The sequence below is a fragment of the Lemur catta genome, chromosome 7 (assembly GCF_020740605.2).
Source record: "Lemur catta isolate mLemCat1 chromosome 7, mLemCat1.pri, whole genome shotgun sequence".
NCBI lineage: Eukaryota > Metazoa > Chordata > Mammalia > Primates > Lemuridae > Lemur > Lemur catta.
In genome coordinates this window covers 82,161,896-82,187,420 of record NC_059134.1, presented here as the reverse complement: position 1 = coordinate 82,187,420, position 25,525 = coordinate 82,161,896, and the positions used below count along the sequence as shown (strand labels likewise).

Below are 25,525 nucleotides of genomic sequence, written 5' to 3'. Positions count from 1 at the left end.
ATTTTGTTTAACCTGAAGACATACTGAACCAACTTTAGACTTTCTCTTTTACTTATCTAGAAAGCCTGCCAGGATTTTAATGTCATTAGTATAGACATGATTCTGCTATGGCTTTTGTAGAGGGGTAAATTTATTGAGCTTTACAGTTACAGGTATTAGTACAAATTTTAACTATAATTAGATACACATTTCCACTCAAATCTGGACAATGCCAATTCATCCTCCAAAGGAAGAAATAGTCTTTTGCCTTCTCCAAATCACTTAAAGAAATTAGAGACTACGAGCTAAAGTTGCTCTACCTATTAAAGGCCTTTGGTAACTATTATTAAAAAGATAAATCATTGCACTTTTTGATACCCTGCTTCTTTTGCCCCTTCTTTCCAACTATGCCCTCTTTTGAGACCATGTGACTGAGAGTAAATTCCAACATACAACAAATCTATTTATATGAAATCAGCAAAGTTATTTCTGCCTTACCTGTGAAACCACCTTTCACTTCTAAAAGTAAAACTCAGATTCAATGTCTGGTATATTACAGTCTCAGACTTTAAAGATTAGTACAGTATACATTTTATTTTTAAAAAAATATCAGGCCATTTAAAAAATATTTTTTGTGCATAATAAAACACTGCCATTTGACAGATGATTTTACATACAGTAAAGGAATCCTTAAACTAATTGCTTTCAGGTCATTTCTACTTTTGTTTCCAGTTTTTACAAGATATCACCAAAACTTGCTATCTGTTTGAATATGCATTTTCTAATGTACAATGCTATATGTTAAACATTTAATCTTAGGTGAACCACATGATTTTATTCTGTTGTAACTATACCTACATGTGCTTCTATTAGGTTTGTCTGATCTCTTAATTTACATTTTTTCTAATCACTAAACTGAATATTATAGCATAAGTTAATCAGTTAATTAGAATGTGTTTCACCTATATTTCTATAAAAATCAAAACCAAAAAACATTACTGACTAGATTATAAGAAAAAAAGGTATAGGATTTCATCAATTATATTGAATATTAGCTTTTTAAAAAACAACCGTCTATGGTTTTTTTTTTTTTCCAAATATTGCTTACAAACCATAGGGTGACCAATTATAATGATTCTTAGTTTAGCATAGCAGAAAGAAGAGAGAAAATGAAACAGAAACTTGTGTGGTTAATAAAAGATCTCTGATCAGCACCAACGGTAAATTGTAATAACGATTAGAAACTAAAGTTATTCAAAGGAAAGGTCCCATTTGACATTATCTAAGTTTTTTATTTCCTTCCCCTCCAACTCCCAGTAAGACCCAATGAGAGAGAGAAAGAGAAAGAGGGAGATAGAGAGTTCATAAACATGATTCACACTACTGTATTACTTTCTTCTCTGGTCACAATATTTGTTTTCACTGGGGGATCACCTTGCTTACTTTGTATGGTAATAGAAATGATACCTTAGATGTGGTTATCAGAATAGAAATTTGGGGGGAAAAGGGCCACACAGAGGGAAAAAACATATCTTTCATTAAAAATATAAATTCAACTTAAAAGAAAATGATAAGCATGGTCTCCTCATGATACTAAACTTTATCCCTCTAAAAGTTTTAAGCAATATTATGGTAAACTACTCAGTATTCTACCAGAAAAACTGAAACAGTGTTTGAACAATTACAGTGTTGGGTTCCATTTCAATGGTTTCTTTTGAGAACTAAAGCAAATTAGCTCAAGGATCACTATTTCTACACTCTCGCTCTTTTGGCTTTAAGTGGCTTTTGAAGGGAGTATCCCCAGATGAGAAACTTCTAACACTCCTGCAGAGATGACCTGCTTGAAGAACTGGCTGCCTGATTAACTATTAACTGCTCTCAATAGGATTAGATAATTAAGGACATTGATGACCATTAATTAGGAGGAGGGCACATTAATTTGTCACTGGATAGGGCCCTTACAATGATTTATAGGTTAGTGCTACTTGCAAATGTGAAGGGAAAGAGAAAAAGAGAGAACCATTAAGTTACCTTATCAAGTGGCCAGCTTAAAGAGGGCAAAGGGTCAAAAAAGGGCCAAAGTGGTCACTTAAGGGTGAAGTCCCAAACACCAAAGCAGTGCCAAGCCACATTGACCATCGTTTGGTGATGAAGTTAAAAATATGCTAATTTATTGGTGGCAATTCTCTCTTTTTAATGGTTTCAAGCAGTTAAGACAAGTGGCCTGCTTAAGAGCTTTTCATTTGAAAAGAGATTAAACAAAATGGTTTGTCAAGGCTGCTTGGCTGTTTTATGTCTTTGTTAAAAAAAATTGCACCGACTATACTGATAACTATCACATCACCCAAAAGCCATTGCTCTCTGAGCATTTACTTCGTTAATAAATACATCAATTCTAATTGCTTAATAGTTCTCTGTTCATTTGCTCTTTAGCAAGATTAAGTTGAAATAAATCTTTTGTACTACTACTTTCTGTCAGCACTGCTTGCATAAAGATTACAAAAAAAGTTTAAGTGTTGTAGGAAATTTACTTAAAGACACCAGTGTAAATTATGCTCTGTTCAATTCTGCATGGAAAGCAAAAGGTAATTTCAATAATAGTAAAGAAAAATGCTTTTAAAATGTAGATAAGAATCCTCTTAGCCATACACAATTGTGGTAGCGTTCACATTCCACACACAAGTAAGCATAGCTCATTAACATTTAATTAAATATGCTTTTGAAAGCCTTGGAAATATGCATGTCATATTTATCATGTAAGTTTAGAGCTACCTTTTAATAGACATTTAAAACAAAATCATTTTTGCTATACTCTGATAATATACCACTAAATATAAGAAAAAGATAGTCTAAAAAATTATTCTGTTACACCAAAAAAACTTTAAAATATTTAGCATGAAACATGTCCTAAGCATTTCATTAAGGTAAAAAAAAGGCAGGGGGAGGGAGATACTATTTACCTCAAGACTGTAAACTAAAACATAAAAATTCTCTTACCTCAATGGTGAATAGCTTCTTTTTTAATTTAAAAGCTAAGTCTTTGACATCTGATTCATCACAAATCAAGTTATTAAGCCGAGGAATCTGCCGTATATGAATCAAACCTTGTGGAAAGGAAATTAAAAGGAAAAAATTTAAAAACGCTGTCATCAGATGCATAAATTAAAGAGTCTTACAGCAGAATCCTGTAAATTTACACACAAGCATCCTCCCCTTTTAAAACTGGAGCTTACTACCAGGAGCAATGAAGCAAATGGTGTGATTATACTCAAGTAATCAAGCAGAATAAGATAAACAGAAATCCTTGTGCGAGGAAAACTAATTGCACTTTGGTACAGAAGTACAGATGTAAAGAGGGATCTTAATACTTGTCAAAACTACAGCCGGTTTGTGGGTGATTTTCTCTTGTATTTACAGTAAGCAAATATGGCTATCACCTTGCATGCTGCCCACGGCACCACTGAGTGATCTTTATTTTATTAAATGCACCAGTAAGCAGCCAGCAAAACAAGGCTTATGGGTTACTGATAACCAGTGAAGCACTCATGAAAAATATTTCATTTTGTACCTTATTAATGACTTGAACAAACCACAGAAGAAAACTACATTTCAGAGCACATTCTAGGACCAAACATTAACCCTTATGCCACCCGAAGACATTCATTTCTATGGTATGTTAGATCTTTATGGAGCTGTTATAAGCTTTGCAACAGTGCTAGGTAAACCGTGAGCTTTGGCCTCTTGTCAGTAGAAATACTTGTTAATTTTTTCTGACAAGGGCACTGGATGGCTTTTGTGCAGCCTAATGTAGTTTCTGACTAAACTAGGGGTCATTTCCCACAGATGAAGACATGGAAGGTTCTTCAGTGCATCTTTCTGCCTGACTCAGCTCATACTTAAAAATCACCCTCCCAAGGACAGTGATCCCTAAACATGGTGGGAAAAGAAAAGTTCCCTATTTGAAAAAATAGATAAATCTTATTTACAGATTCTTTACTGCTTCTCTACTACAAGGTTTTTGTGTGTGTGTTTGAATGTTTAGTAATATATGCATTAGTTTTAACTTAAAAAGGTAGAACTCCAGGTGCTTCCCTTTAGAAACAGCCTTTTCAAAAATAATTCACTAAAATATCTGACAATTTTTTAAAGTTAAAAAATGTAAAAGGTGTTATTAAGACGACAGCTTTAGCTACAAATTAAAAATGTCTCACACAGAGCTATTTAGTAAAATACATTTTATTAGAAATAGGTATACCGTACTTTTATTTGCACCTTTCTCATTTTAACCTTATAAGTACTTGTCTAGCTACCTGTTAAATCAGAAGTCTTACAGAATGAATGAATGATTTCACCAAGTTCTTCTTAAAAGAAAGTTTACTAGTCATTACAATCACTTACTACTCTGTGGGGAATACTTTATCAATGCAGAGATTTCAGCACCAAGAATCATAGCCTTTCAACCTTTAAAATGTTTCAATCAAAACATTTTTTTTAGAATATGAAATATAATTTTATTAAATTCACAAGCTTATGATACTTATAAATGATATTCAATATATAATTTATTAAAGTAAGATTTAACTTGAATTGTCCTAAAAGTAAATGGAAATAATAAATTTAAAAAAACTTAAATCTTAATAGATCTTCTATCATAATAAAAACAATATATTAAATGAGGTATATATAGGGTTAATGTGGGCATATACCATATGCATACTTATGCAAGTAAATAACAATGAGACAAACTATTTTACAGTAGCTTTTGTTCACAGCTTATATTGTTTTATTATTTTTTTAAAGACTGTATAATGACTCTTCAAAGCACTGGCTGAATATCATACAAAATATCTTATAATCTTTAATACTTTTTTTTGTAGACTTTAATATGTAAACCAACAAAAAACCTGCCACAGTCTCAGACAATCACAGTCTTACACAATTTTGTAGCAGGGTTCAAATAAGCTCATCAGTCTTTAGAGGTTTCCATGGAAGTACAATAGTTCCACAATAATAACAGTAATAATTTATATATGTTCAGAATAAGTAAACAGGGAAAAATCTGTTATTTACCACATTCTATATTTAGTTTAGACCTAAGATACTAAGACCTAACTATTAAACCTTTACTATTCAAATGGTTCTATGTAAGAACATTTATATTAAAAATCCTCAAATTAACCAAATAACTAAAATATTATTCTAAGTAAAAAAAAGTAAGTAAAAGTCTGATGAATTTACCTGTGTTTATATCAGGGTGGCAATATTTTAAAATTTGTTCATAACTCTAACAACAAAATGAGTAAACAAAGAAAAGTCTAAATGTAATCAAAGATGTTCACTTTCTGAAAATGTGACTGCATGTGAACTAGGAATTTTAAAATATAATACAGTATGTATCTTATCATACAGCTCAGCTTTGTAAAGTATAAACTGCTATACAAAGCTGTTATTAGAATTAAAACATGATATTTATTTCAAACACAGCTAATAAGTATGACTGATTTCATGGCAACTTTAAGCCACTGGGACAACAAAATGTACATCTGACTTAGCCACGCCTTAGTACTTGGATTTAACTCCTATCAAACAGTTATCATTGTCTGTAGTCTTAATGTAGTTTGATGATAAACTGCCAGGGAAGATTGGCCAGAAATGGAAAACATTTAAAAGGTATATTATAAAATAAAATTCATACTAATTGACAGTAGATATTTTGACTGGACTGGATACTTCCAGAAGCTAGGATATACTCTTCTCATTAGAGAGGTGCTGCTTACCATGATAATCTTTATATAAAGGGTTGGTTTCTTTCTCAGAACCGATAAATGATTCCAGACCAACTACTGTATCTGACAAGTTTGTAACACGAGCAATAATTGCTTTATTCTGCAAAACATGAAAACAAAAGTCATGTTAAATGTTATGTTTAAAAATATAACATCTATACAATGCCACTATGCTACCTCAGTGACAAACTGTAGTATAGACTATCGACACAGAGAAATAACTAAAAAATTAAAGCTAGTACAGCTGAAAACTGGATGAAAATATGCTCTTAATTGAAAATTCCGACCCATGTAGGTATGCTATTTTAATTTGAAGAGCTGAGGGGAAATCATAAATTGGTAGAAGACATTAATTGATTAGTTTTGGTAGAAAACATAAATGCATCATTTTTTACTTATCTTAAGGAGCAAGGCTATCTTTATTCTCATACACTATTATTATTTTGAATTACTTCACCCACTGGATATTGGAAAATCTGGCAGACAGCAGGATTCAGAAACAGTAGATAGTACAGTATAAACTAAGGCAAGGGTCTCATTGTCGTCTGTCAGCTGGGACTAGGTCCCAGCCCTATAACAGCTGAGGTCCTCTGTGACATATTAGAAACATGGAAGGGTCCAGCTAAGAGACTGCAACATGGCTAGCTCTGGAGTCTTCTGTTTTCTCCTTCCAGATGCTGCCATTTGGCTCTGGGATAACAATAAAGGCAAAGAAAAGATGGTGATGACTAACACTTAGACCAGGAGCCTACCTTTTTTTCCCCAACACAACCCAAGATGAACAGAAATATATTGCTAAATACATCTTAAGAAATGTCACATTTGGCTAGATTAAAATAATATATTAATATGTTTCCAAATATAGTATGCCCAGTTATCAAATAGTACAAGTTTTAAAATGCTCAGAATTTATTTCATGTATATAAAAATATAATAATCAACTAATCCGGTAGGTTTTTAAAAATTATTTTATTTAATGGAAATTCCTTTTAGCCCCTGACAGAGTGGTAGGTTAGAAAACTATGATTGTATGCTATTATACCTTATAAAATTTTTTGCTCTGAAGATTTAGATAAGTTGAAAATATTGTTTGTAAAATTTTATAATTTTGAAACTCCTATTTTATATACTGGTAATACCCACCAGTTTAAAATTAATCTTTGAATAAAAGATGGGAAATATCAAATAGTCCAGAAAATTTATCAGTCTGACACTAAGTCCCCTGTTAGAGAAGAGGCCAAATATAATCAAAGATTTTCATTTTCTCAAAATATGATTGACTACTAAGGTTACTAGTATTCCTCTGGTTCTTAAATCCCCTTACAAAGATTACATAAGAATGAAAACTAAAAGAGGGTTGTTCAATGTTACCTGACTCAGTATGAAATACATAGTAGCCTGTGACCAAACATTCTGTCAGAATGACTAGTTAACTCACACCTATGGCAGTATTTGAAACTCCTCCATAAATTGGAATGTGTGTTATATAAAGGATATTTCAGCCTCTAAATCAGTGCTCTTAAAAAGAACCAGTAAAAACAATTATCCTTAATTGTCTTTTAATACTTTCAATCACATGGGCACATTCAGTATAAAAAAACAAATATAATTTGGAAATGCCTATTTTTTTCTAAGGCAATTTTTCATTCAATGGTGAGAAAATAATCCAGATTGATTCCTTACTTTCAGTTCTGTGCCACAGGGGATGGTCCTACTCCAGGAATAACAGGGGCTTCAGGGCCATAAACATGTTCCTCTCAATATTTCTTTAGCCAAAGACCATTATATCAAACTCATCCAGGTTGGGTTTCAGCCAGTTATTCTTCACCCAAACAAAAATGTCTGCCAGACATTCCAACAGCTGGGATACAGTTCACAATGAGTCAACTTGAAAATGATTCATTGTGCTGAGTACTGAACAATGTTGGGGTGGGGGTGGGGTGTGGCTGGGTTGGTAGTAAAGGGTGAGAACAAGTGGGAGATGAAGAATAACCATGTGGTTTCCCCATTAAGAAGAATCTTGGATAACAACCAGCGGGGTCTTATCATTTCATTTTTAGGATAAACTCAACTGGGAAGAGTATTCCTGTCATGGACCCTCAGATGAACAAGCACTTATAAAGACTACTGATAATATTTCTTAATCAAAAAGGTCAGATTTCCTTTTATCTATAAATAAAAGATTAAGCTTTTGTATCTAAATATCTGAATCTAAAATGATAAAGTCAATTTTTTGTTAGAACTCAAGTATTCAAGATTTCAGTGATAGCAACTAGGGCTTTCTCAGTTACATGAATAATAGAAATTGTAAGGTTTAAAGATGAGATTAATTTCCATTCTAGTAAGCAAGGTAATCTGTATTTAAATGGTCAACCTGATATTTGTTTATTTCAAAGAGAGTTTCCTTCCTTCATCTAATCTTAAAATTTACTAATAAACCATTTTACAGTGTGTAATGTTTATCAACTTTACAGATCTTTTTAAGGTAATTTGTGGGAAATTTAAAAAGTCAGTTATCCACTTTGAAGAGTAAACCTAATGAATTCCAAATATAAAAGTTATATCCAGCCTGGAGCTCAAAATTTCTCAGAAACTCATTCATGTATTTCATTTTTTATATTTCCAAGTACCATAGGTTTATATCACAATTATTAACTACAAACTAAATTCTATTTTAAAAACATATGAAGTATTAAATTAGAACAAGAATAAACTTTTAATCATATTATTACCATAAAATATTTATACAACAGTGACCTTTGCTTTCTGCACAGCTATTTTGCAAATAGTTTATATAATGTGGCAAACTAGATTAACTGGTGAAAGTTATGCAGACATCTGAAAAACATCTATAGAATAAAAAGCAATGGAGATTATATAAGAATAGCATTTAAGTTTCTGAGATAATTTTTATTATAGACTCATTCAATCTTCTAGGTTTTTGTAGAAGCATAAAAGGTATTTGGGCATATAAATGTAACTTTTTTTTTAAAGTTAAAAAAAGTGTTACAGATTACTTCTGCACCTCCAAGATCCATAAAGAATATGGTCTACTGATGTGTAATCTTACCTTAAAACCATTCTTGTAAAAAGGTCTCTCAAATCATAATGTTAATCCTAAATGGTCCTTTAGGTAAAGGCAGGTGAATTTACTTAAAAGAATTTAAAATTAACAGCTTAAAAAAATTCTTAAAAGCACAATAATCACAATTCACTTTAGCAGGAACACACTATGGATAACAAATTATCATAATATAACCAGCAGTGTTCACAAAGCTTTAGCGTAATGATCTGAGAAGAGGTTTTGAAACTGGAACATCTACATTCTCATCCTAACAGATTCTAAGTGTTTTTATGTTATTAGCTAAGATGTGAAACCTCTTTGGTCTTCACCATACAGTTGGAAATGGAGGAGTAGAGGTATTTGTGCATTAGTTACTTAAATCTGAACATAATTTTTGCGTTAATTTTGAAGTTGTTACATTACAGTTTCCAATAAGGAACATTTGAATAAGGACATTCAGCATTCACCAGTATCATAAATTAATGGTCATAGTGCATGTGTGGCATCATGACATCACCCAAGTACGTACAATGATATTGCCACCCCTCCTCCTTGCCCATCTGGAGAGGAAAATCTAGGATGGCTCAAAAATCCTTCTTATACTAGACAAATCTCCCTTCGTTCCTGGGTGAAAGTTGTCAGCTCTGGACAGTAGCCAAGACATGACTAGGAGGGAAGCCAGAAGAGAAGAGAGCTGGTGTCCAGGAGTTTTAAGAGTCTGCTGGCAGTCTCAAATAGCATTGTATTAAGTTACATAAAAGGCTCTTAAAACTTTCTGTTGCAGTGTAATTTCTTAATTAATCATTTAAATTTAAAATATGTCAAATGCTGTTGCAAATAAACAGGCAAATCAGATTGTCCAATCTTCTACCTTTGTATTTCATTATTAATTAAAAAAAAAAAAACTTCTGAGTTTTTGTTTTGATTGTTCCCTGTTTGGTTTCATAGACTGTTTCCTATTTGCATTTATAGAATGATAACACATTTTTTATTAGGATACCCCAAATCCATTAAACAGATTTTAAATTAGGGAAGATTAATTTAATGCTACCTTTTAATTCAAAGCTCATAAAGCCATAAAGCCAAAACTATGAATTCTGTCAAGCGACAAAAACTGACTGCCTTATAAAGCTGCCACAATTTTCTAATAAAAATAGCTCAGATACCTAGTTAGAGTTACTAAGTAACAATCAGAATGCCTCAAACCCTGAATATTTCCTTATTTTCTTGGACTTAATTATCCCAACAATATAAAACATGCAATATGTACCAATACAAAATATATTTAGAGGGAAGATTTTAACAAGAGGATTAAGAATTAATTATCAAGAAGCTTGAAAGGAATAAACCAACTGACATAATGCATTTATACATTCAAATAAGAATAATTTCTTGGGTTACTCAACTTATACTATTTAAGAAAGATAGCAAACACAATATGAAAGGAAGAGCTCTCATTTGAGTATGACACAAATATCAGATTTGGGACTATGATAGTATGAAAGCAGTATTAAGTTAATGCTAAAGACTTAAAAGAATATTTAAGTTACTTTATGTTTGACCTTAGTACATGATATAATGTATGCATGTGTTGCGGTTGGGGGTGTAGGTGGGGAGGAGTATTTCCACAAGAAAAGCAAGTATGTTATGTTCAACAGCTCAATTTACAATAACATTTTCTAAAAAATGATATACACAGACGCATGAATATACTTATAACATTTCTTTATTATGTAATCCAAAAAAAACTGGATCAAAGGATAAATCTAGGGATATTTAATAACATATTTGTTTTTCCATGCTTGTTAAGTTCTTCCAAGACTGTGAAATAACAAAATTATGTATATTAAGCTTGTAACTTTCTATAAACTTGCCTTCCCTTCCCCAGAATTGTTTCTTATTTCTGTAGATTAGATTTTTATTTCATTAAAAAATATCTGACAGCGGGGAAATAATCCTGTTCATAATTATGAGTTTAAGAAAGACTGATTTTATCAGATAAAATTATACTAATGCATATTTATAATAAATTAATGAAAGCATTAGATTAAATCTCTCTAGATTTAACTTTATTCAAAGTCACAGTTAATACATAACATACTTTCTTCGTAGCATCTTATACTGATATTCATATAGGGAAATCATAAAGCAAATATATTTTGCTTCTTTTTCCTAAAGCTTAAAACATATCCACAAAGGGGCTAATGGCAAACATACTTAACCTCAATCGTGAAAGAAATTGCTAAGCAAGATGTCAAATTTTACTAGGAATACGTAATGGAGCCATATCTTTTTGTGTTTTCTACCTGATCAAACAGTTGTTATTCTAAATTTTTGTATGAAAATGTTTGTTCTTTATAATTAAGACTTATTTTATTTTTAGAACACGTGATTTTGTTTTCAGAAATATTGTTTAAATTTATGCTGGCCTCAAATACTACATACTTTGTAGAATATCTATAACAGCTACGGCTCTTTTTCAGTAGGTTATTCTATAAAACAACAATAACAACAAATCTTACACATTCTGAAAACTCTCAGAAATTGGGATGGAAAAACATACTGTAATGATAAGGCTAGAAATAATAATGGTAATAATATTCAAAATTAATTTTAGGCATATGTTTCATAACTCTACATCACCTAGTTTCATATTATGGAAACTACTCACAGAGAAATTTGTGGTTTGTGATTTAAAATGTTTTATGGGTAACTTCCTAAATCAGAAATTTTTTCTTACTACTTTATATTTGAAACCCTTAAAATGCAATTCACAGATGTCCAAAAGCTCATGCCCTGCCTGGAAAAACAATTGCTAATATCCAAATATCAAACAGAGCATCCAGCTGATGTTTGTGACGCAGTGGCAGGTTAAAGATACTAAAGTTTAAAATCAGCTTAGAATAATCCCATATTGAACATAAAATTATAGCCTGTCATCAGGAACAGGCTGACAGAGCCAGGTCCAGATGGGAGACTGGCTGGGAAAAAGGCTGAGGCAGGTGGGAAAATGATGGGAACCTGACGGAAGACAGGACTACTCCCTCTGCTGGCAAGGTCCTCACCTGCTTGAATTTTTAACAAATGACTAGCTTTTCTTTAATTATTTAAGATATAACCAATAAATTATGTAAGGTGCCCCCTTTTCAGTCTGCTGTTCTATGGTTGCACATTTTCAAACCCATGGTATCTTATTTTCACCAGATTAATTTATCAGAGATATAAGGATCCAATGTTTCACCAGGAGGTCCAATCGTATTTATCTTTTAATTTAACTACATCATAAGCATAAGCAAATACATTGCTTCTATAACATAAAGTCTTTGAAAATTAAAAATGCCTTTGAATTATGTTTGCTGATACATATAGTTTTTTGAAGAAAAAGAATTCTTGGGCTAGAGACTTCACAATCTCTTTCTCAGGCTCTGCATAATGCCCCGTAATGAAATAATATAGAAATGAACCATATAAATCAACTATACAGGGAACAAGGAAACAGCATGTCACAGCAAAACAGCATAGATGTACAGCGCCAAACCTATCTGATAATCTAATGATCTGAGTTTACAGATATTATGTAGTAATATGTAAGGAATTAAGAACTAATGTTTACACAAAAAATTTGCTAAATTTTATAGAAAAATTATTCAATATTTGATTTGCAATGTAAGTTAATAGCTGCAGCAAAAACATTTAGTAAAAATCTGTTCTAAGATTTTGGCCTACAACCAGAAGCTCCCAGAACAGGAGGGATCAGCTTTTTCACCCACTGTTCTCATCTGAATCCTGGCTTAAAAGCTATTCCAGCTCCCAGCTTTCCAGAAGGCTCCATCCCAGGAATCCTTGCCTGCCATTTGGTTTGCTGATTTTAATCTCTCAGGACTTTCTTACAGTGGCTCTACTATGCTGAACTGGCACTTGCTTCTAGAAGTGAGTTATTATTAAACCTGTAGGTCAATTGTGGCACTAACAACTCTTTGGAAGCTTTCAGCCACAGTGTACAATTTGCTAGTCTAATTAAATATTAATTCTAAGTGTTACATTTTGTGGCTAAGAGCTTTTATTTTCCATCATCAGCCTGGAAGAGAAAGAGGTTACAAGGATAATTTAATCTCTCTCTTGTCCTTCCCAACATTAAAGATTAACTACATAGGGTGCAAAAACATTAAAGACGCAAGAACTCTTTATATAGCAATAATAATGTAATTAATAGCAAAGGGCTAAAACATAACATTAGGACATAATATCTGACCTGGTACTTAAACAGTTTTAAATTATAATCAGTTACAAGCACATTTGGTCTTAATATTAAGAAATAAGTATCATTCTTTGTTGAAGACAGTAATCTTTCTTTAAGGAAAGGTACGCATCCACATATATAAATAGAAATAATTTAAAACTCACACTTCTTCACAGGTATTTTTCAGATAGCTTGTAACACCAAAGATAAAAAGCTTAGTCATTTTATTTGCAAAATAAATGAGAAATTAAATAAAGTTGTACTTCTTTTCTGTGCACAAAGAGTGATGTAGAAGATTGTCTACAATGAAAATAATGTAAAAGGTCATTTCTCCACTTTTCTCCTACTATGTTCAAGTAGACTGAACACACAGATCCCACCCCCCTTCTGCTCCCAGAACAGTTGTGTCCATGCTTGGACACTGGGCATTATAAAGACCATGTAGTCCAGCAGCCAAAGATTCCATATGCCCAAACAGATGACTCAATCTCCATACCGTGATGAGACACTTCACTATTTATATCATTGATACATTTGAAAAGTTTGGCTCTAAATAGCCCTGTAGCTAATAATCATTACCACTACAGGAACTATAGAATGAATAACAATTTGAACTGTAACATCACAAAGTTATTTTAGAGAAAGACAAAAAAATTTTAAAACCAAAATTATTATTCTTTTTACTGCTTACAGAATATGCTTTGGTTAGGTTAAGTATAATAAAAGATTTCTAAACGGTACTTTTTTCTCTTAAAGATGAACATGCTTCTTAATGACAATTTAAAATATATCCTGTTTTTATTTACGATGCATATTAACACTAAGACAAAATGATACATATACTGCTACTAAATGCTCTACATAGACAGAAACTTAGAGATAATTTGAAGTTTGTGTGAAAAGTTTCAATCATCCTTGACCAAGAAAGGAAATTAAATATATATGTATAATGCACATAAGCTATGATTTGATTTAAAAATTGAACATACCAGTATGTTCAATCTGAAACAGAAGAAAAGAATCTGGAGCAATAAGAACTAATAAATCCTAAGCCTATAGTAGAAGGATAAGAATATAGTTCTACTATCTATTATTTTAAAGAAAAACATTCTGTTTACAACTCAACTAGACATATATGAAATTACTGGAATTTGACAAATATAATAAAAAATTGCTTATTTTTAAACTTTTAAATATGTCAATTTTAAAAATAAATTCCAGTGTAGTTAAGAAGATCTGGAAAAATTAAAGGCAGATTCTCAGCTGAGAATATTCTGATTAAGGAAAGAATTCATGAAAAACATGACACCCAGAATATATGGCTTTATTCTTTAGTAATTGATACCTATGATCAAGAGATTAAATCTATAATTTTCATCCTTAAATATGCTTCTTATTGAAGTACATTTAAAAAGACTACTTAATATAGATTAAGTTATATGACTGAAGGTAGTGTTATGTTTTCCTATGATACTCATATCAACAGTTACATAAAAAATAAGTTCCAAAATTTCACATTTGTAAACTCAAAAAGTGTCTTTTCTTCACCATGAAATTATTTTTAGTTCTTGTTTTAAGAATAAAAGATTTCACACTGAGAGAAATTCACAAGGCCATTGGAGTCCACATTTCATAATCCCATATTACTGGTTAGTTCTAAAGCGGTCCATTGGTTGATTTAGAGTTTAGCTACTAAAGTACTCAGCATGAACAAAAAAGTTTATGGATGTGAAAAGGTCTGTTCTGAATTTCTCTACATAGAAACATACTGTATCACTCATTTCAGTGGGTTCAGAGCTCTAATACATTAATATTGCATCAGCTCAATGAAAATATATCAATTAAAACACTAAATAAAACCTCATTCAATTTTCAGGAGACGTATTATAACAAGGTCCTTTTTTCATGCTTTTTATCAGAAAATGAATTTTCCTTGGTATAAGTTAACTAATGCTGGTAATATTTTTCTTCAATGAGATAGATGGGGAAAAAAATCTTCATATCAAATTATTATAAAAGAGTGGTTATATGATAAAAACTGAATAAGGCTATTAACTGACCAAGTACCAATGATGACAAATTAAAAGATGCTATAGGCTAGTTTCAAAACTGAAATCTGTTCTGAATAAAAGAAAGTTTAAATAATTTACTAACTAATATTCTTTAGGCAAATATATTAAATGCTGGAAATACTTATAATTATTCTAGAATGAAAAAGTATTATTTCATATCTTATCATCAATAATGTCAAAGGAGTTTTCATTCCTGTATTATGAGAGTTAAGGAGAGATTCATTAGGTTGTTGGTTATATTTAAAAATTCCTTAAAAGTGTAGATTATGACAGCATGAAGAAAAATTAGCAATAATAAAAAGTAAATTTTCCGTTTAAAGGAAAGCTGTGAGAAATATAGAAAAATAACCTTCCCTATTTTAATTACAATTCTAAGTGTTTCAATATTTATTTCCTGACAGTTTTAGGTGAAAGGGCTTTTAATCATTAAAAAATACCAATCAAGAACAACCTGTCACAAAAATGTATAAGCTAGGGGAAATTTATTTTCCCTTGCTAATAAAATCACAATAAGACACAAAACTAAGTTTCTATTTCTAAAAAGAACAAACATTATTGGTCACCATTTTTCTCAAGCATAAAACTGTCACTGGGAATTGAAAATAAAATTAATTTAAAAGGCACAAAATATTATCATAATTTGGAGGTGGATAAAAAATTTTGCTAGTAGTAAGCCAATTCCCATTAATAGACAGAAGAAAAAATTACAGTTTCATATCTTACCAGGTATAGAAATCAAACAGTATTCTATTAAGTGCTTTAAAGTTACCATTTTGCAAAAAAAAAAAAAAAAAAAACTCATTAAAAAGTTTTGAAGAGCACAAAAACATTTCTAACAGTAAATGGAGAAAAAGGAGCAAGAATGCTCAGTATAGCTGAAATATAACCACTTTTAATACTGAAAATTATACTTAAGTTTTTAAAAGTTGAAATAATATTTTTATAATTAAAGTAATATGTAGGAAAAGTTTAAAGATAGAGCTTTAGTTATTTTTCTTAGATGTAACCTTTACTTTTTTTCAATTCACAACCTTTACTCGACAACAGAGTTTTGAACAGTTGAGTTGTGAGAATGTGAGCAGCTGCTGTTATTATAACTAAAGGTCTGTCTACTGCTTGAGTCTGAGAGACCACATGTTCGGCTGTCCTCTCATCTTGCCATCCTCACCAATTAACTATTAACATGGAGGGCTGTACACATGCTCTTGGGGGCTCTTTAACAGGCTTCTTGGCGAGTGGAACAACTACACAGCAGGGATCTGGGAACTGAGTAATGCTGGAATATAGGGGAGCCGTCCGTAGTTCTGCTCCTTCTAATGACACTTTACTCCACAGTTCAGCATGTAACAAAGTCTGTATTTAACTTAGCCATTTTCACATACATTTTTAGTACAGTGTCTTTGGGCAGATAATAAAACTATATCCTAGCAAGAGACAATATGAGTAATAATACTACTTCACAGGGAAAATTGTTTAAGACTATATATACATATTTTAAGACACTCATTTGCTGAACAATTTTAGTATTTTTTAAACAGATATTTAGAATTTAGTTTTATATATTTGTTTCAAATTATGCTTGTCATTTTTTTCCTGTGGTTATGGAAATAAGCTTTAATAACTTAAAGGAAATAAAAGATTTCAAGTTCAAAGTTATGAGCCTGAACATAAAATATTTCAAGCGCAAATTAAAGAATAATTCTTATTCATTCTACTTGCTAAAGTCTTATTATAACAATAAGTTAGAATCAGTTTTGAATATATGTCATTATTTTCCCTGTTTTAACTTCTCCCCCTCTTTGTAATTTCCTTAACTATGTGTTCCTTTCCTACAATAAAATTAAACATGGGAAGCATGCCAAAAGTACAATAAAGGGTAACTAATCATTACTGTACAAGTCTGACAGAATGCTAATAACTAAAGTAAGAACACCGATTGGCTGGTTTACTAATTTAAGAGATAAAGATATTTTATATACAGTGCTTTTAATCTAGTGTTACTTTATATAATGCATTCAAATAAAAGTATCATAATTTTATAGTCTATAGATGTTTAATTATATGACAAAATTTCAAGGATATCAAATACATTTCTATTTCCTACCAGAAACCACGTCACTATCAACTCCCAAGCTCAAGTATCCACATACCCACATATACTATTATACTTTTCTGTTCTGTTATCTTTTGCATTGCTGAAAAATGTCCCTGAGAATAGGAAATTTATTTGTCTTGTTCACGACTGTAACCTCACTGTTGCCTAGAACAGTGCCTGCATTATTTGTTGAATGAGTGAATAAGCTAAATTACCCTTAGTCATTCAATCATCATTTAAACCCTGTCACACAGTCTCCAGATATGGCACTGGTCATAGTGGAAAGAAGTTGATATACGATGTTAAGAGTCCTGTTACAACATGATGATGCAACTAAGATTTGGATGGCCATCTAGCTTTGTCTATACCTGCTGGTCTGTCTCAGGCCTAACCTATGAGAAAATTCTGTAGTTGTCTTTTATAAAAAGAGGCAGAAAGCTAAAGATATCTATTGCTTTGATAGACTTGTACACCTTATTTTTTGTAGCCTGATCTCTGTTCAATTTTTCAATTTTGGAGGTCTGTTTAAATTATAATTGTCTGAAGATGACAATTGCTAACATATATTGAATGCCTACTATGTGCCAGCACTGTGTCAGCAGATGTTATTGCTAATCCTCTGACATCAGTATTTTTTGCTCCATTTTTACAGATGAAGCTGAGGTTGAGAAATTTAGGACTTGATTAAGAACACAGAACTGAATAAACAGCACAGCACAGTGGTTAAGAATACGCTAACTGGAGGGGGATTGCTTAGGTCTAAATTCTGCCACTGAGTAGCTGTGTGATTTTGGGAAAAGATAATGACAGTACCAACCACATTGTGAGGATTAAATGAGTTAATATGAAAAGAATTTAGGACTGCAACTGGACTACAGTAATCACTATGGAACTCTCTGTTAAATAAACTCAGGGTCCCCTGGTTCTATGTATTCATATGTTTTTGATTAGCTTTCTAAGCATACTGCTTCCAATTCTTAGTCTCTTTCCTTAGCCTAAAGATTGTCATTTTCCTTGCCAGTCTTTAAAAGTTATTAAAAGTTTATATTATGACTGGTTGGAGCAACTATTTAGCTTTATATTTTCTCTTAAATATTTTGATATAAAAACAAATACATGGTCAGACATCTTGTTTAAAGGGCAAGGGAATAATTTATTTGCTCAATTGATAATAGGGCCAAAAGACTACTCCTATATGATAGCTTTACATAAGTGTCTAGGGAAGAGAATACGAAAATTGGGAAAATTTTAGAAGTTTGCATAGTTTTTCAAAAGACATTCTCTGTTTTGAGGAACATGTCTTAATTCTTGGTCACAATGTGTAACTTTATAATTATCACCAAAGTCCGACCCTATATTTTGCTATTTCCATTTCAAAGTAGTCTCTTTACTGCTATGTTAAAAAGCATAAATTTAAACTATATCTCTTCCACTTATACAAGGGCTTAAGTATATTTGTAGAGTATCAAAATTAAAATGTTGCTTCATGTTCAGACATCTAGCTTACCTCATCATTCAGTCTTTATTTAATCAGTGCTGTAGATAGGCTAACTTGAGGTCGCCTGATAGTATCACTGTTGTTCCCTTAAACAAAGGCTAGAGGAATCACTGTAACAGACATTCACAACGGGGTGGGAATTTCTTAAGTATTAATAATAAAGATTATCACCAAAAAAATGGCTTTTGAAAAGTGTTTTCCTTTCTTTTCTGTTTTGTTTTTTTTGCATATATCCCATTGGGATAAATTTTTTTAAATGATATATTCACATATATTTCATAATTGTTTTTCTTTGCTTTGTAATTATGCAAAAGAAAACATGCTTTCATTGTTTCATTCTTGTCTGGAATGGAACTTTTTGCCTAATCTTTTACATGTACTAATTTAGCAAATATTTTAAAATAATTTTCTCTTTAAAAATGCTCAATAATTACAATGTTGGCCAATAACTTTTTTCTCTAATGGAAAGTCAGTGTCATCAAAGGTAATTAATAGTTCAAGACATATAAGGATATAGTGTGATAGAGGGGAATGCCTTTAAGTTTTAACTCAGATCTGAGCCTGAATACCAGCTTTGAATGTATAATAGACATGTGGCATTGTAGAATCATTTAACTTCAGTTTAATTGTCTTTGTAGTTAACACACAGCTATCTTGTAGGGTTTTTGTCATGATTAGGGAAGCTATATAATCTAAAAGTGAAGATGGTGGAGTTTGAAGCCAGGAAAATACACTTGGCCCTGCCATTTATTAACTGGGTGACTTTGTGAAAACAGAGGTAAAAACTACCTATTTCATAAGGTTGTGGTAAAGATTCAAGGACATAATGCTTTTAAAGTGCTTGGCACATAATATGTACCTATTAACTAGTTGTAGTAGTAGCACAGTTGTAGTAATAGTATGAATAGCAGTATTGTCATCTGTATTGGATAGGTCTGTTTCAGGTTTATTTAGTGTCAAAATAAAAAATCTCACTATGTCTAACCAAACTATTACTGAAGTATTAACTTTATAATAACTTAACATCAACAATGAAAACAATACAAGTATATGTACAATGTCTAAGATGATTAGAGAAAGGAGTTCCTTATGCTATTCATATAATTTTTAGCTCATAAGAATAATTTGGGCCCAGACACAATGTATAAAAAGCCTTTGAAGGAAAACTAAGTTATCCTCTCATATCTAATATAAATAAATAAATTCTACTGACCAAGGAGTCCAAATTTTACTGGCTAAGGAGTCTTATTTATGCCAACCTTTTCCATCATAGTATCGAAATTTGCTATATATGCTGTATATAATTAGCATAACTATTATAATAAAGATTCAAGGAGTTTCAACAATTAGGTATTAGAAATAATTTTCCAAGTAAGAATCAATATTCATTTAATTAACATTTATTGAATATCTAGAAAAAGCCTGGGTGGTGTGCTAAGAATTCTTAAATCACATTTAATATTATATTATTACCATAAAGCCACATAAAGAAAAGAATAAATATCTGGCCCCATCTTTATAGAGACTATAATGTATTAGATATATAAGATTATATGAAATCACATGCTTTAGGCAGACAGTAAGTACTTTAGTAAACAGTGCTGATAACAAAAAGAGAATGAGTGAATATCAAATATATTAACATACAAATTGAATATTAATTAAAGCAACGAAAGCTGTTTGAGAAGATGGACTAAAATTGCATGAAAAATTAAAACAAGAATATATTGATTTAATATTTAGAAGAAAACACAGGAAAAAGACCTTGGAGAGGGCAAAAACTGGCAAAATTGGAGAGGTAAGGCAGAGAAACCACTAACTACTTAAAGAATTGATAAGTGAAACTTCATTAAGATTAAAAACCTTAATTCTTCAAAAGATATTGATAAGAAAATTAAAAAGGCAAGTCATAGACTTGAAGAAAATTATTTCAAAGTTATACCTTATACCTAAAATATCAAGGAATTTTTAAAATTGATAATGAGATCACCCAATAAAAAATGGACAAAACACTTAGACAAAAGAAGAGGTGCAAATGGCCAAAAAGCACAGGAAAAGATGGTCAACATCATTAATTATCACGGAAATGCAAATTAAAACCATGTGTCATAACATTTCACTACTAGTTAGGGGTAAGTAGTTTTAGAAAGTTCTCACCTGAATCAGATGTGTTGGCATCGTGATGATACAGGCTGAAAGAGAAGTTCGCAGAAGACCACGGAGAAGATAGAGGAACTTGGTAAGGCTGTGACTGTTGTCACAGTTTTCTGTACAGCAAATGTCATCTCCCCATAAAGGTGAGCCAAGATTCTGAATTCCTATTCTTAAAATGTTTTTCTGTTTTTTCTAAAGGAAAGTAGGAGGGAAGTAAACATATAAAGTTTTGTTAATCAATAGGATACCTCTTTTATCTGCCAGTTCTTATTTTTATTTATAACATTAGTGATACAATATCAATAGGTGTGGTAAAAAATTTTATGTACTATTAATAACATGACAACATAAAGGAAATATTTTAGATTACAAGATTATAAAAATCTACAGAACTGTTTTCCCATTTTTGACAATCTGAAAAGTATCACAAGCCTCAAGCTTTATATTTTGTCTACATTTTAACAGTGACTAATTCTATGAATTATGTTTGAGGCACTTAAATCACAGGTAATAATAGAGAAAATCTAAACTAGAATGCTTGCAACCATTCTTAGTATTAGAAAATTCTGTAAATCTTTCAATAAACTATAAACTGGTCAAGATTTCTTATTTAATTTTATCCTACCTACTGCCTAATCTTTTGTTTGAAAAGAGTTTAAAGATATATAACTTTTTGGTTTTACATTTTACACATGTCTCTAATTTTCCTTCTTGCAACTGTTGTTAACAATAATTCAAGTTCAATACTTTTCATAAAATTTAACAGGTAAATATTTAGATCTTGAGCCTACTGACACTAAGGTCATAATAACAGTGACTGATATTTCTTGGGGAAAAAACATTTAAAAACCATTCAAGAAACCCTAGGATGACTGTCAAGAAGTGTTTACCAGCAGATGTGCTTATAAAAAATTCCACTGTTTGGGCGATCCTAACTGAACGAATGTTTTAGAATGTTTTCCTTAAGCATCCAGCAAAATTTCTGGGCAAAAGAAAGTGGCATTAATAAAACTGAAATATGCAAATAATTGAAAAATCTTATTACAATTCTGATGGAAAAATAAGATTTTTCTCTCTGAAAGCCATGATTTGGGATATGTGTCACTTTAGATGTGATTTCTGATGAAACAAGATCCTCAAATGTATCACTTGATATTGCTATAAAATACCACTAATGAAATTTATTAACCAAGTAGTTATTGTTGAACACGATATATCTATTTCCCTGATGTTACCTCTGAAAGTTGAATTTGTGTATTACTTTTCCAAACAAAATTTATTGATAAAGGAAAGAAGAAAAAAATGAATAAAACATTGAAACGTTAGAAGAGGAACACCTAAGGGAACAGTAGCCAGTAAGATGCTAGAGACTTACAGTCTGTACTACATAACTAAGTAGATGTATGATTCTGGGCAAGACACATACATTACTTAGGCCTTAGTTTTCTCATCTCTAAAACTAAAAGGATAGAAGAGAACATTGTTCTATGATTCCATATAATTCTTTGAATGTATGAAGGGACATACTAGCCTGGATAAGACTGTAAGAACGAGATTACAGAAAAAGGAATTTAGACTAAGCACATTAGAAAATAACTTCCTGACTCCAAGGACCTGAAACATGATGACACTAGTAAGGCAGCTTGTTCAATTTTTTTTTTCTGATTGTATTAAGGTTATGATAGACAACCACCTAAGACACCCTATGTTATGATCCTTGATGGTCCAAAAAAGTTGTTTTATTTCTAAATTACTTGAATGAAATGAAGTATTGTGGTGTACCAGGACATACATTAGATGTATAAATATAATTACTAGTGAATTAGTGTAAGATATTTGTGAAATACGATAGGTTATTCCTTTTTCTTTATTACTTAAAAACTCCAAATTTAAGTAAAATGGCAAGAATTTAAAGTTCATTTTGCCATCTCTAAAATTACCACATGGTAATTAAGTTAGATTCCTAACAGAAAGAGCAATCTAGAAAAAGGGAGAGAGAAACTTATGAAGAACCCCTAGGTATTTGAATGAAATGCAAAAGTCAAAGACAGCAGCATAATATTGTTCCCCCTGTCAACATTTCAGAAACAAAAGATCTGTACCCAGTATTGTATCAAAAAGTACCTGCTAAAAGTTTATAACACAAATGCTGTTAGGCACAGAATCAGAAGAACTATAGAAGTTTAGTGACGGTGACAAATACACTGATACATGTATACAGAAAGAATGAAAATATTAAGACAAAGAATGAATGGTGATATCTCAGCGAGGTAGGTACATAGCACATTAGAAAACAATTGAGCATAATACCTCAACATGAGAAATGCAGTTATATTTTTAAAAATATGATGATAACTGCAAAAACAAAGGCTGAATTATAAATCTTCTGTGTTATTTGGGACATAATTTCTTTGCTATGCCATATAAGAATGGGGCATACTCTGTGGCACAAGATTTAAAACACAAGTGCTTATTGTCAGGTGTACTATAAATAAATTAATTCCTATGAGAACACCTAAAACATTTAATCTGGTATGCTAAGTAAAATCAACATTCAAATTTCATTTTTATCATATATTTCTTAGATATTTGAAAATCACAACTTAAAAACAAATGAAATTATGATAGAATTTGTAAATGTCTCCACTTCGATTATCTTTACAAATGAGCTACACTACTTTACTTACTACTAAGGTTAATTATAAGGGAGTATATGATATTCTGTTCCTTAGAGTTTATTTTTATATGTTGTCTCCAATTAGTTCAGTTTATTTGAAAATGCAGTGATAAAAAAAGATGAAAATTTCCTTATAAAAGTAGGACTTATTTCAGTGTCAGAACATTATTTTAACTCAGGAATATTTTTTGCAGTAGTGCCTGATACATGCATTTTTGTGGCTTCTTGAACCCATCTAAAGTTTCTGAGTCAGATGTACAGACTAGGTAATTTAGCAAACAGTACAATGTACTGTATAATTTAAATATATGGAATTTCATTAACTATATTTTAGTTCCAATAAAATTGGAAGTATATTTTTTATAACTTATTGGCATATTTTAATTTTAAAATTTAACATTCTTGGAATTCACCATAGAAACGTATACCTCAACTCTATTTAGTCTTTAGAAAAGTCAACAGTTACAGAATATTTGGTTCTGAGAGCCAAACCAGCTTGTTTGTCTATCAATTTTCATGGAAAAAAAATATTGTTTCTTAAAGATGGTGTTGTTTTCATACCCAAATAAACAACTAAGAAAAGAAACATTTTGTTCCATTTCAATATTCGCTTACTTATTAAGGATTCTTGAATAGATTCGTGTGTGTATGTTTGTGTATCCCTTTTGCTGTTACCTTGGCTTTTTTGGATTCTATAAAATTTCTTACTCTCAGAAGATGTGTCATCATCCTGCAAAAGCAGCAGCTCTGCACACTGTACCATAGGAACTGTTATGACATGCCTGTTTCCATAGTTACCACAGCAAGTAGGGAGAGGTGTCTGTCAGGGACCAATTTACCTCTCCAGACAAGCCAAAAGGTACCAAAGGGAAGATGTGGTATCCATAAAGCTTAGGTAGGACCAAAAGTGGAACAACAATGAGCAAAATAAAATTGTATTAAATACCAAAGGCCATCAAAAAAAAAGTGACATACATGAACAGCCATCTATAAATAAATGTGCTTTACCACTGCGGTCCCTGTCTGCACCCCTTCCGGCCCCAGTCCTCCACAGCAGGAGGCAAACGGCCGGAGACTGAGCGAAGCCCCACCTGTGCCCCACAGCCCCACACCCGCTCCCCATTGCTCCCATCACCACCCGAGCCCCCGCCGTCCGTCAGATCAAAGGTAGCATCAGATCCTCATAGGAGAACCGAACTGTGCATGACAGGGATCCAGGATGCAGCGCTCCCCATGAGAATCTAACGCCTGATGATCTGAGGTGGAGCCGAGGGGTGCCAGCCCACCTTTTTCGCCGCGCCCCTGCCTTTATGGAAACCTGTCCCTGGTGTCAAAAAGGTTGAGAACTGCTGCTTTACCACACACAATTATTTTCAACCTGCAATTAAACTGGCAATAAAAACAAATTTAAAAATTATTTATTTTGCCAGGGAAAAGTATTAAATACAGTAATAAAGTTTACAAGAAGATTTTAAAATCTATGAATTAAGAGCATATGTAGCTGATAATGCCAAAAACAAGACTTTTGGCTTAATAAGACTTTGTCTTCTTCAATAAAGGTGCTCTGAAAATACTTCTGTTAAAATAATACAAATGTAATGCAAATCTTTTAGCAGCAAATGCAACTAAAATCACCGAGGAAGAATTTTGAAAGGCATGGTATCTAGAAATAAAATTTTCCTCATTTTGTTTAAGTTAAAATAACCAGAACATCTTTATTAGTGGGAATTTGGGAGGAAGTTTTTAAAATTAGAGCTACAGAGAAATAGTTGTTATAAAATATTTTATTATAGCAAATTAAAATGAATCTTTTATTCAATGAAACAACTCAAAGCATAATGTAGTAAGAAATAAAATCTTAAGATAATTCTTACTGATGAGGTAATTTGAAATTAAGGCCTCAATGACAAAAACAGAAAATTTAGATAGAAAAGTACCAGTCTGGCAGATTTAAAAGTTA

General features: G+C 31.6%; 1 protein-coding gene across 2 annotated transcripts in view; it reads right to left on the bottom strand.

Moving 5' to 3' along the window:
• The window catches only part of ELP4 (elongator acetyltransferase complex subunit 4), a 209,775-nt gene that overhangs the window by 112,027 nt on the left and 72,223 nt on the right, over window positions 1-25,525 (bottom strand). For both annotated transcript variants that reach the window (XM_045557731.1, XM_045557732.1), the window contains exons 7-9: window positions 20,892-21,080; window positions 5,757-5,865; window positions 2,977-3,083 (exon numbers count right to left, since the gene is read on the bottom strand). In XM_045557731.1, coding sequence (XP_045413687.1) covers window positions 2,977-3,083; window positions 5,757-5,865; window positions 20,892-21,080 — 405 coding nt within the window. The remainder of the gene's footprint in view (window positions 1-2,976; window positions 3,084-5,756; window positions 5,866-20,891; window positions 21,081-25,525) is intronic.